At 41.3% G+C, this 12,911-nt stretch overlaps 1 protein-coding gene across 2 annotated transcripts in view; it reads left to right on the top strand.

Moving 5' to 3' along the window:
- The first annotated feature begins 1,614 nt into the window (after positions 1 to 1,614).
- Positions 1,615 to 12,911, top strand: part of NRIP3 (nuclear receptor interacting protein 3) — a 38,204-nt gene continuing 26,907 nt past the window's right edge. For both annotated transcript variants that reach the window (XM_063289432.1, XM_063289431.1), the window contains exon 1: positions 1,615 to 1,933. In XM_063289432.1, coding sequence (XP_063145502.1) covers positions 1,766 to 1,933 — 168 coding nt within the window. In that variant the 5' untranslated portion in view covers positions 1,615 to 1,765. The remainder of the gene's footprint in view (positions 1,934 to 12,911) is intronic.

The raw sequence follows: 12,911 nt of genomic DNA, 5'->3' as shown, positions 1-12,911 counted from the left end.
TCGATGTCTGCTTCTATGGATTCTGCGGATTGTAATGATGTCTGATTCTATGGATAAATTATGTCCAAAAGATGTCAATGAGAGAATGACAGATGTGGAGCAAATTTTGTCTGATAAGACAGAGAAAATGCCAAAAGTGGAACTACAAATGACAGGCCAAGAGAATGATTTGGAAAAGGATGCTTTATTGGATATACAAAAGAAACTGGCTGAAGTTTTAAAAATTAAAAGGGAAATACAAATGACAAACCAAGAGAATGACCTGGAAAATATTTTTTTTGTATCTACAAAAGAGGCTTGTTAAACTCCTGAAGAAGTCTTTGTGATGGGATAAAGAAGAATTGAAGAGAAATCAAATCCTATGACAATATTTGAATGAACTAAAGATTAAAACTATTATAAGTAAAAGGAAGTAATATAAAGTTGGTTTATTTGATCATAGTTAAAATAAGACATTTATTTGCAAAGCTCTGGCAATGCTTTACAGACTTTTTGCTGACAGCAGGATTGAAAAGTTGATGTTTAATGGATTTGCTTATAGATAAGGGATGGGATATGGGATGAAGAGATATCTGTAACCTACAGAAGAGATGAAGAGTTGCTACCTTTCTCTATACTTGTTGTAATGAAGGTTGGAAGTCATTCTTTATATATTTCTTTTCTTTTAATTTATCATATTCTTTTTCTTTTCTTTTTTCTTGCACTTTTTATTCTTTTCTTTTTGCTTTCTTAGTTTGTATGAGTTTTTGCTATTGTAACAAAAATCCTTAATAATTATATACAGAAAAAAAAAAGGAAGAGGAAAGCCATCCTAGAGCTTTTCATAAGTAGGGCATTACAAAAAGACTCGTGTCTTTACCAGCAACCTATGTAGGACAAACCAGACTGATGTAACATCCAGCCATTCTGGAGAGGAATTACCTTCTGGAAGAAAATGGCTAACGTGGATAATCACTATTCCGGAAGGAGATGAAAGCCCGCTCCCTCCCCCCAATAATTGCCACCATGATATGGGGAAACCAGACATTCCATTCCCAAAAGATCCTATACAAATATCCCTGATTGGGAAGGTTAGCAGGCATGGCGGTTGGGTTATGTGGCTCTACCCTGCCTACAGATGCATGTCCAAAGGGTGTAGCTCTTTTCACAGCAAGCTGCTTAACGGGGCTTAAATGATACCCACGTTTGTGTGTTTGCCACGAGGTGTGCAGCATCCCGCCTTCACTTTGGAAAAGGAAAGGCCAATCTAGTCTTACTCGTTATCCATCTACAGCACTCCAATTTCACTTAATATACAGCATATGCGCATGATACACACCGTGCATTTTTTTCCTTTCTCTTTCGAAGAGGTCACATCCATTTATTTGGAAGGAAAACGCAGCTTCCTTTCCTCCCTGGAACAGCAGCTGCCGAGGAGGCGCACTACGGCCAATGGATGTCGCTTTTTCCAAAGGAGCCGGACGCTCGCCTTCCCTGCCGGGGATGCCTGCCTTCTGCTCAGCCGGCCGTCCCCGCGCCCTCGGCCGGCGCGCAGGGGCGGGCGACCTATTGCATGGCGCCCGCCCAGCCCCGCCTTGAGGAGCCGCCGCCGCCGCAACCGCGGGGGCACCTGCTGCTCGCGCTCGTCACGCGGAGAGCTCCTGCTATAAAGTGCTCCCAATAAAAGCGCGCCCAGGCGTCCCCTCGGAAGAAGGAGCGGTGGCGGCCGCCGCTACAGCTTCTCGACGGGAGGCAAAGGCCCAGCCCGCGCGAGGGAAGCAGCAAGATGTTTTACTCGGGGCTGCTGACCGAGAGGAAGGACATGGACGTGAGGGAAGCCGCGGCCCTCCGACAGCAGAGGAGGATGAAGCAGGCCGTTCAGTTTAACCACAAGGACTCCGCCGACCTGCTGCCCTTGGACGGACTGAAAAAGTTGGGAACTTCAAAAGACACTGTAAGAATCTGGATTTTGTCGGGTAAAGCGGGATGCAGATGAGGGCTGTAAAACGCTGGGGTTTGAGCAGGATGAGCTCGCTCGCCTTTGGCAACCCTCGAACATCTGCGGCGCAATTCGGGGGAGGTGGGTGGAAGAAACGGGGAAGGGTGAGCGGAAAAACGGGGTTATGATTTCGGCACTTTCCTTAGGCTTTTAAAAAGTTTTTTTCTTAGTGAAGCATGTACAAAGCATAATTTAAATCATGTTGAATTATTTTAAATGCAGGTTGATAATCGCGAAAAGGAGGAAGAGAGGGGAAATTTAATTCTAGAAATAATTTGCTAGGCTTGTGCTTCCCTTTCTCTTCATATACATCAGGGTCCTAAACGGCCTTGCTTGAAATAAGCCCAATTGATTTCCACAGAAGCTGCTTCTAAAAAAATGAGTTCACGGTAATTGCAGCTCTGGGGCCCTGCTATTCCCTAGGTTGTAGGGCTTTTGCGGGTGCGCGCGCGCGCGCGCAAATGACAGTTAATAAGGGTAAAGAATTTTAAATCAGGAAAGCAGTGTTGGAAAAAATTAACCTAGCAAATTATTAAATCCCCTCCCCTTTACATTGCTATGGCATTGATCCAGTTAAAAGAGGCATAGATGCTTTTAAGAAAAAAAAAATCCTGATTCTGTCACTGGCTTTCTCTGGCTCCTGTAAATAACCCCTTAAATTATATCTTATACAGAGCAGAAATTCAGTATAAAAACTCTGTATAAACTCCCTTTTTTCCTAAAGCAAAGATCTGCAGAGCTTTCCACATCCTTCGTATTGAAACATACATTAAACTTGCTATTTGAATTGAGGAACAAAATGTAGTCAAGCAGAAACCTTCGTGTATGCTGAATATTACCTTTTTTTTTTTTCTGGAGTTCAGATCTTGCTTTATATGCCGCAGGGCATATTTGACCTGGCAGTATATGATGATAAAAAAGCTGAAATGGTTCTTTTGGTGTTGTGTCATATTTATGCTACCAAAATGGATTATAATAACTGAATGTGTATTGTGATTGAAAAACTGTGTTTCTTAAACCATCTAACACAGACATTTATAAATGTTTTTTTAACTCAGATTTTATGTATTTTATTGGTGTCTGAATTAGATTTGGTATTATAGCTTTAGTTCAGATCAGCTTTTCCTAACATGGGTTAGAGTTCAACACCCATAATTCCCACTAAGCATTTGAAGATTATTAGATGGGGAGTGCTGGTTTAAGTGATAAGAAAGTCTGACCTAATCAGCTTTTTTTAATCAGCAAATTATGGGGGGAAAACTGTAAACATAATGGGACTATAGTTATAAGTCCCATCTATCTAGTGGGCTTTGAAATATTTGAGATACATACATATATACATTTGAAGCCAGTGGGCATTGCAGCCCTTAAGCATTGACTCTGGAGTCTTCCTGTGCAAAAGTGAGAAGATACAGAGACATTTCTAGAAATAAAGGATCCATTTTCCCAGAAACAATTAAAAAATCTAAATTTTTGTTAATGAATGTGAAATAAAATGGCCTCCTAGGGCTCTTCAGCTAGATTATGTCTCTGTCTAAGGCTGACCCAGTTCCACAGAGATGTCTTCCTTACTTTTTACTGGCTAACTTACTGACAAGTTATGAATGAATAAATCAGGCTTGATGACATGGTAAATCACAACAATAACTTTTGCATAGTTTGTGATGTCACACCTTATGCTATACTCAGTTATAGACACTTGGATCAAATATTTGTAAAGATAGATCTGAAAGCAGAAGTGTCAGTTTTACTACAGTGATCAGCAATGAGTACGTTTGTGAAAAGGTACCTTGAAAAACTTAAAAAGAGGGCTAGTGTGAGTGACATTTGTCCACCACCGCTCCTGCCGCTGACCATAGCTGATATTCACCCCGGGACAGAAAATGAAAGGATTGGACTTGTGAGAAACAGCATGTTCCAGAATCCTCTTATCTTAAAGCCAGAGCTAGGAAGGACTCGTAGAAGGTGTGCAAAGATTCCAGGAACCAATTTTGTGTATGGAATAACTTCATGTGGGACTGACGGAGGAGTTCCTGAAGCCATAGGGCACTGGCATGTTTCGCCACCTAGTGTTACTAGAAGGAAAGAAATGCCAAAGGATTTTATTCGCATGACTAATAAAGGAATTAAGGCTGGTCTTTTCACTGCAAAAGAACACCATCTGTATTGTCAGAACCATGAAATCCGCCGCAAAATGTCTGCCTGCCATTACTTCCCAAAAGATCCACCTCGTCTCTGTGATGCCATGACATATGGGAAGCCAAATGGTCCTTCTACGCCGATAACAGAGATCCTTCAACACAAGTTTGGTGACCAGTGGCTGCAGGAGCATCGGAAAGCTAACATGCTTCTTAAGCAAAAGAAACATTTGAAAAAACAGGAGAAAATATACGATACTCGTATGGTGATGTTGAATAAATATCAAATCCCCATCAAGAAGGATTCACCATGGCACATGCCAAAATTTGAGAAAATTGCTCACCATCTTGACACCTTCCCAACTCAAGAAGATAGACTGAATGCCATGAAAGCCCAGCAGGTTGAAGCTCCAGTTCGACGTGGTCAGCTTGCTCAGGGCATTTATACGCATATGTAGGGCTCAGCTTTATAAAGAAACAAATTACTTAATATATATCAGTATGAGCTACATGCTGTGATAAATAGAAAAAGTTTGATGGAACCTGCCATTAGCATTAAAATGAAGCTTCTTGCAAAAAAAAACAAAAAACACTAAGGACATGCATGCCTCATTGCTGAGCTTTTGTGAGAAAGAATGGAATTCTACACTGACACATAAAGGAAGCACCGCTTACACCACTTGAGGACGGGGCATTGGCACCACATCACAACTTAATATAAAGGAATTGGCTATGTGTATCAGCTAGAAGGGTTGAATAGCCTTTTTGACTCCAATCTTATTTGGCATATGAAGTCACAGTTAAAAGGAAATATTCATTTCCTATATTACAATAAATAAAATAGTAAAAAATGCTATTTTTTCTGGGCCCATTTAAAATAAAACATGAAAAAGAGGACATTGCACAATTAGTAGTAGGTTGTGCCTAATGTTAATACAGGAATAACAACATCCTATTTTTTTCTTAATAATTGGAAAGCCCATTATATGCATTAAATGCTGGGTTTTCTAGTCAATAATCTGTGAGTATGAAGTTCAGATTTCAGAATGTATTTTAGCATGAGAGAATGTGGCTAGCATAATCCTTTTGTTTTTATCAAAGAAAAAATATTTCTTTGGAAACTAACTCTCACTTCACTGCATCTGATTTATACCTCTCCTGAATCATTTTTCAACTTCATTTATTTCTTCATCCTTGTAGGCTGTAAAAGGTCCAGAGGTTCAGGACTAATATATGGGAATTTCTTTTTAGTATTCCAGTACAGATAAACTATATTGTTCTTTTATATTACCATGGGATGCGTTCATACAGTATAAAATTAAGATGCATGTATATAAATACATTTCATGTTAGTAGCTATTGATATTTCTATCTGCAAAGAATTTGCAGTTGAAATTTCAAAAGTGCAATTATAGAGGGTATGGAACATAGAGAACAACAATGTTGGTTTGCTCTTGTAAAATTTGATTATTTGTACTAAGTATTCTGAAGGTATAGAAGACACCTATAATTAATTTTCCAGCAGGGGTGGACTTTGACTACAGGAATGGCCTTCAAAGAAAGGCTTAAAGCAACTTAAAGCAAAGTAATAAAACAATTGAAACTTAATAACTGATTCCTTAACATGAACACTTTGCAAAAAAGATGGTATTCAGTATTTGAGAATGGATTTGGGGGAATTGCAAATATTCCTGTTCCTACAATCTGAATCGATGCACGGAGGTCAAACTAAGGGCAGGCTGGCAGCCCTGTTTCCATCTGCCAATGCTGCTTTGCTCTAAACCCTGACAACTGCACAGTATAAAATAACTGTCCATGCTGCCCTTTCAGATGTTGCATGACTGGATAAGTATTGGAATTGGCCTGGTGGGGCTGCATGTATAGTTCCTCTATCTTCAGAGTTGCAACATGCTTGTGTTAAAAGGCATTTAACATAAATATTTTGCAACTACATGAAGGGAAGATGAAAGCCTGATAGTGATATATTTGAAGAGGCAAAATCTAGAGGTGGTGATACATCCAATGGGATGCTGACATAAGTATGGGCAAAGCTACATTTTGAAGGGAAGAGCAAGGATTTGCAAAAACCGAAGAGCCATGGATTATGGAGATACATAGATTTCTTCAGATGCACCCCCTGTCTAAGCAGCGAGAAAGAGGAAAAGCAATCAAACTTTGGATAGAGGTGAAAGGAAAGCACACTTCTTAAGAATGGGAAATACACTGTTCTGATAGATGGAGAGGAAGTGGCCAATTCCAGCCTCACCGGAGTTTCACAAACATGATAAACAATATATTAAAAACAATACAGTAAATTAACAAACACAAATATAATAAAAAATAAAAATGACTGCAACCCCAGTTTACTTTACAGTATAAAATGGATATCAGACCAATTAGTTGATCAGAGTTCAAGTAGCAATTTCGGTCAAAATTAATTTGATCTATTGGGTGGTAGACCGTATTGTATCTTTTCCAAGTCCAGTTTCCCAACCTCTTTGTTTTAGTTACTGCATTCTCTTTGGTGTTACTCCTCAGCTATTCCAACTGCTCCAACAGTCACTGTCCAAGTTTATTCTTTGTTATTCCTCACATTCTGTTCTCATCTTTCACTTGCTCATAGTTCTCTGACCGCACTGGGAGAGAAAGGGGAAGGTAAGTTTTGGTAATCAGTTGCCTGAGGGAGCTGCCTTTTCACTCATTGCATGTTGGTAGAGCATGTACCTTGTTGCCTGTTACCAGCTTTCTCACCAAGAAGGGTGGGTGAAATAGTTCACCTAGCTCCTGGTATGTTCTTCAGTCTTGGATATTCCCCCACCCCCAGATATATCTCTTTAAAATTAATCATTTCTGCAGTGGCTGTTCTCCTCACTTAGATTACAAGACCTATTAATTAAGGGCTATGTAGACATTTTCTGAAAAGGCCATTGGGAACATTTCCTACTATGTGGAAGGGACAGTAGCTGCATTCAAACAACATATTTAATCTGCTGATTGAATTAACCCATTTTTTGGTTTGTGCAAGATATTGAACCATTCACTAACCACATTTCACTGTTGGAGGTAGAAGTATTTGAGCATATATAAGTCATCCTTTAAGAGCTGAAATCTGACTTAAGCAGCTATTAATAACATAGGTTTTATAACTATAACAGAAAGATTTATTTGAGGAAATACATTACAGAGATAGGCAAGCTTAGCATCAAGCTAACTACATCCTACCTGGGAGGAGCAAGCATCCCATGCATATGTACTTGGGAAGGAAGGCAGAAGGGAGCAACCTGAGATTAGCAGTCTCATAGATAAAGAGCAGGCTGAGTCATGGACGCAGAGTAAAGCCTACCTCTGCCTTACTGCCCCTTACGGTCTGAGTAGGTCATGAGGTGCTGAGCAGTCAATGCTATAGAAGCCAATACTCACAACTTCCTAAGCCACAAACACTAAGCAAGATTAGTACATTATGCAGATATGACTGCTATCATTAATTGATCTAGTTAAGCATGATGTCTGAATGCAGTCTATAAGTAGTTTCAAGGAAGAGTACAATACTTGAGATTTTTATAGATGTTAATATAAACAATGATAGAATGGAAATTAGTTATATTGGGAGAACCATCTAGAAACGATTGTGTGCCAACCCCTTTCACATATTCAGCAGAGATTATTTTTGGTATAGATACATTTTCTTTATTCTGTAACATAATTAGGGAACTGAGGAAGAAAAATATTATTAAAAGAAAGGTTGCTCACTATTTTTTTTCATAACAAATAGCCTATTTGCTGGATACTCAGTTTGTTCATACCAGCAGAAATTCAGGAAGTCATTAATCTTGCCTTAATGAACATGAAATCCATTTTCTCCCAAGGGTAAATATAAGAAACAAAATAGTTATTAAAGATGTGGAATACTTTAGAAAAAATACATTGATGCTAGAAATGTTCTGTGAAATATCTGTGTTTAATTGGCAAGGAGGTTAATGCAGACAGAAAAGTAAGTACCAGCATATACAGTATTTCTAAATTTAATATGAAAGGAAATTTGATAGTGGCATTAGAGGAAGACAGAACTAAAACTAGTATGTATGCAAAGTATATTTTCATATTGCTTACATATAACAAGTTTTATTGTACTGTAGTTTAATTCAATACATTGAGAAATGAGTTGGTAATAATTAAAATATTAAGTAGCAGTGGAAGGTTAAGTTGCAGTGGCTGGATAGTTCTTGGAGCTGCCTATCTGGAAGCAGTCTCAGTTTAATGCAAATATCTTTTTTTTTTTTTTTTTTTGCTTCCTTAGTGGGTAGCAAAGACCTTATACACTTGAGATTTCTGGACAGATGTAGCTCACTATGCCTTCTGTTATGTGGACATTCAAAGGATGCTTTGAATGCTTAGATGGCTGGGAGAGGGGAACGTTTAAGAAAGTTTCTATATAATGACATAATGTATGGACAACCATTCTACTTCATTCAGAGGCATAATTAGCAAGATCGAGAACATTAAAGGGTCTTATGAGTGAATTTTGTAGGGTGAATTGTAATTGCAATAGGACAGTGAGGATTCTGACATTAATTCAGCAAGACTAGTGAAGCATCTGTTTTCCCAAATACAACATTTACATAAGAAATGGATGTGAGCTACAGAATTTTCAGGGCAGAGAAGGATGCACTGTTTTGTTCCTTAATCTCATAAAATGTAAAAGGGTACACGTGCATTTGCTCTGCTGCCTATTATATAGAGTCTTGTTTATGGTTGGAAAAGGTTGGAGTACTTCCTGTGATGAAGCAAAACCTGCTCAGTTATTCTTATGTAACAGTTCCACAACTTTCTGAACAGTATCAGGAGAAATACTAAGCCCAACATAAATGGTTTAAATTGTCCTTCTTCAACATGATGAACTGAACTGGTCATACTAAATGGGGATTCTGGAAGAAGTCCTGTTTTCAAATAGCTGTGTTTCTTTATGTTCTGTTGCATGGGATGGTTTGTGCGGTAAGTGGAGAGGACACTTGATGCATCCTGACTTTAAGCTCCTCATCTCCCTGCAGGAGGGCTGGATTTTAGTGGCTGAAATGCATAGCAGGCTAGGAGTTTGGCCATCATAGCTAGTTGCTATGATGGGAATACAAAAATGTTGGATGGATGGACAGGCAGACGGACAGACACTCACGCAAGGGAACTGTTTTTTGCTCTGCAACTGTCCTGAGTACTGATGGTGAGCAGGAGGGGGCCTCTATCCAGGGGGGAAAACCCATGCGTAGTACTGAGGAGTTAAGCAGCCATTCAAAGAGACACTGATCAGACCCGCCTTAACCTTTGGGGTTTATCTGTCTGGGTTTTTCCCACGCTTCTTCAGTTTATTAGGATTTTCTGTCTAATATAGCAGTAATAAAGTACCAGAGACCTATTCCTCTTCTCAGCGTGGTTCCTGACTGTTAGGACATCAATCCTAACAAACTCACTACTCCCATTGAAAGAGGGAGGAACAAAAAAAAAAGGGAAGAGACGTTTGGGAAAATGTCTTTGGAAAACCAGGAAATTCAGCAGGCCATCCAACAACTGGCAGCAGCATTGCAACAACATCAACAACAAGTGGATCTCCAGATCAACACATTACAAGCAGCCATGCTACAGCAGTTACAACAACCAGCTCTTATTAACCCACAACCGGTGCCAGCAGCAGCAGCTCCACCAGTAGTCTTGAGATCCCAGGGCAGTCTACCAGAGAAGTTTGGAGGAGAAGCAGGACAGTTGAGAACCTTTCTCACACAGTGCACAATGTTTTTCGACAGCAGACTGGCAGAGTTTCCCACAGACAGAACCAGAGTCACCTTCATTTTAAGTCTGCTAAAGGGCCCAGCAGCCAAATGGGCTATTCCCATGGTGGAGAACAACGACCCAATTCTCAACGACTACCAGAATTTTCTGGCAGGGTTCCGAACACACTTTGACGACCCGATCAGAGAGGTCACTGCCAGCCGGGAAATTCGGAAGCTCAAGCAAGGCAACAAGAGAGTGGGAATCTACATTGCTGATTTCAAGCTGTTAGCAGGAGATCTGGACTGGAATGAGAGCGCCTTGAAAGACCAATTCAAACAGGGGCTGGATGAAGAAATTAAAAATGAATTAGTGTGCCAGGGAACACCAGCTACCCTAGAAGGTTTATATCAACTGTCTGTGGTCGTAGACGCCAGGCTAGAAGAGCTCAGACAGCTGCAGCCAGGGAGAAACGGGCCTCAGAGCGCTTCCAGGATTTCCAGCTCTCTCCGCAGCATCTCCTTACTCAGGACCAGAGGAGCCGATGCAGATCGGGGCGAGCAGGAGGCTTATTTCCGAGGCTGACAGACAGAGAAGGAGAGAGAGAGCCCTCTGTTTCTACTGCGGAGTCCAGGGGCACATGGTGAGAGCTTGCCCAGCGAGAAGCCAAGCAAATTCCGTAAGAGCCCCAGGGCAAGCAGCAGAACCAAGAGCCACCTCGACCTCGACTTCCAACCAGGGAAACTCTGTCGGTCTCCCTGCACAGAGCTCAGCAGGTAGACTATCAATCAATTAAGAAGGGCTCATTCCGAGGATTCCAGGCAATCCTTTTACTACTTACCAGTCATGATGCACGTAAACCCAGAGCACCAGGTCAAGCTAGAGGCCCTCGTGGATTCCAGAGCTTCCACCAATTTTATTGATGTACAGACTGTACAAGACCTCAACATCCCGACCATAGAATTGCCACGTCCCATAGAAGTTGAGACCAGCCCTTCAAGGCAGGACCGATTAGAAGTTTCACAGAACCTTTGCAACTAACAATGGGAGACCACACTGAGTGGATCCAATTTTGTGTTACTGCATCACTTGATGTGCCTATAGTCCTGGGCACACCTTGGCTGAAGATCCACAACCCATTGTTGAACTGGACTACAGGAGCAATCTCCTTCCCAGCTAAGGAATGCCAGTACCACAAGATTCAAGCCGCTTTTCTCTCTCCAGCAACCAACAGAGTCATGGAAGCAGGGGGGGGTCCAGTTGCCACCAGGTATGCAGATTTCGCAGACGTTTTCAGCGAACAAGAGGCCACAGCACTACCCCGCCCCCTAGGGACTGTGATTGCACCATTGAGTTGATACCAGGAGCCAAGATTCCAGCAAGGAAACAATATCCCATGTCCCCCAAGGAACTAGCCACCTTAAAGGATTACTTGGATTCTAATCTCCAAAAGGGTTTCATCCGACCATCTACTTCCCCAGCGTCTGCTCCTACCTTCTCCGTACCAAAGAAGCCTGACTCGTTGGCACCGGCAAACCAGGAGGCACCCATGAGAGTGGTGCATGATTTCAGTTCCCTCAATAAAGTCACGGTCAAGGAAAATTACCCACTCCCCCTAATATCTGATCTGCTGGATCGCTTACAGAAAGCACGCATTTTTACTAGGTTGGACCTCAGGAATGCGTACAATCTGATCCGGATGAAAGAGGGGCATGAATATCTGACTGCCTTAAATACCAGGTTTGGTAAATTTGAGTACCTTGTTTTGCCCTTTGGCTTGTCTAATGCAGGAGCCATATTTTCCCGATTTATCAATCAAATTTTCTCGGATTTACTAAATAAGTATCTGGTCATTCATCTAGATGACATATTAATATTCTCTGAGGATGCTACAACTCATGTAACCCATGTACATAATGTCTTAAAAAGACTGAGAGAGGACAAGCTGTTCGCCAAGCTAGGATAGTGTGCCTTCGATTTAACTGAATTACATTTCCTGGGCTATAAAAGATCAACAGAAGGCATATCCATGGATCCTTCTAAGGTCCAGGCAATTGTCTCTTGGCAACCCCCCTCCCCCCGAAATGTGAGAGAGGTACAAAAATTTCTAGGATTCTGCAATTTTTACAGGAGATTCATGAATAAATTTAGTGACAGGGCTAAACCCCTCACACAGCTTTTGAAGAAAGGATCAAAATTCATTTGGGGGGAGAGGGAGCAAGCAGCCTTCCAAGAATTTAAGCAACTCTTTGCATCCCAGCCGCTTTTGAAGCACCCTGATCCCACAAAGCAATTCATAATGCATTCAGATGCTTCAGATTTTGCTATCGCGGCTGTTTTATTGCAATATACTAACAAAACAGAGAATACATTGCTCCCTTGTGCATTTTTCTCCCACACGGTCTCACCAGCAGAGAGAAACTATGATGTTTTTAACAAGGCGTTGCTAGCAATTAAAGCAGCATTTCAAGAGTGGAGGCACTGGCTAGAAGGTGCAACCTTTTCTGTGAAAGTCTGCACCGATCACAAGAATTTACAGCTTCTACAAAACACCAGATCCCTCATCCCACACCAAATCAGATGGAGCCATTTTTTCTCCCATTTCAATTTTGTTATTTCTTATGTTCCCAGGGCGCAGAACCGTTTGGCAGATGCCCTGTCTCAATCCATTCAGGCAACCCCCGCTACTCACCAGGAGGTACAGGCTACTATATTACAACCTCACAACTTTCAGCAGTCTATGAGGGGGAACCAGACAGAGATTTTAGCAGCAGGCAGACAAGCAGAGGACCTCTTTACAAGAGTCAGAGCTCAGCAGCAACAGGACCCGTATGCCAGGGCCAGGATGGATGACCTCCAGAGGGCCCCGCAAGACACTGCCTCCCCCTTTAATGTGGAGGCAGGAATCCTCTGGCATAGCAGGCGATTATACATTCCCCCCTCATTGAGGGAAGAAGTACTGAGACTTTGCCATTACCATCAAAAAGCAAAACTTGAAAATACAAATAAAACAGAATGTATATGTGTACATACATAGA

The sequence above is a fragment of the Candoia aspera genome, chromosome 1 (assembly GCF_035149785.1).
Source record: "Candoia aspera isolate rCanAsp1 chromosome 1, rCanAsp1.hap2, whole genome shotgun sequence".
NCBI lineage: Eukaryota > Metazoa > Chordata > Lepidosauria > Squamata > Boidae > Candoia > Candoia aspera.
The sequence above is the reverse complement of the archived record's forward strand: the minus strand, read 5'-3'. Positions and strand labels throughout refer to the sequence as shown.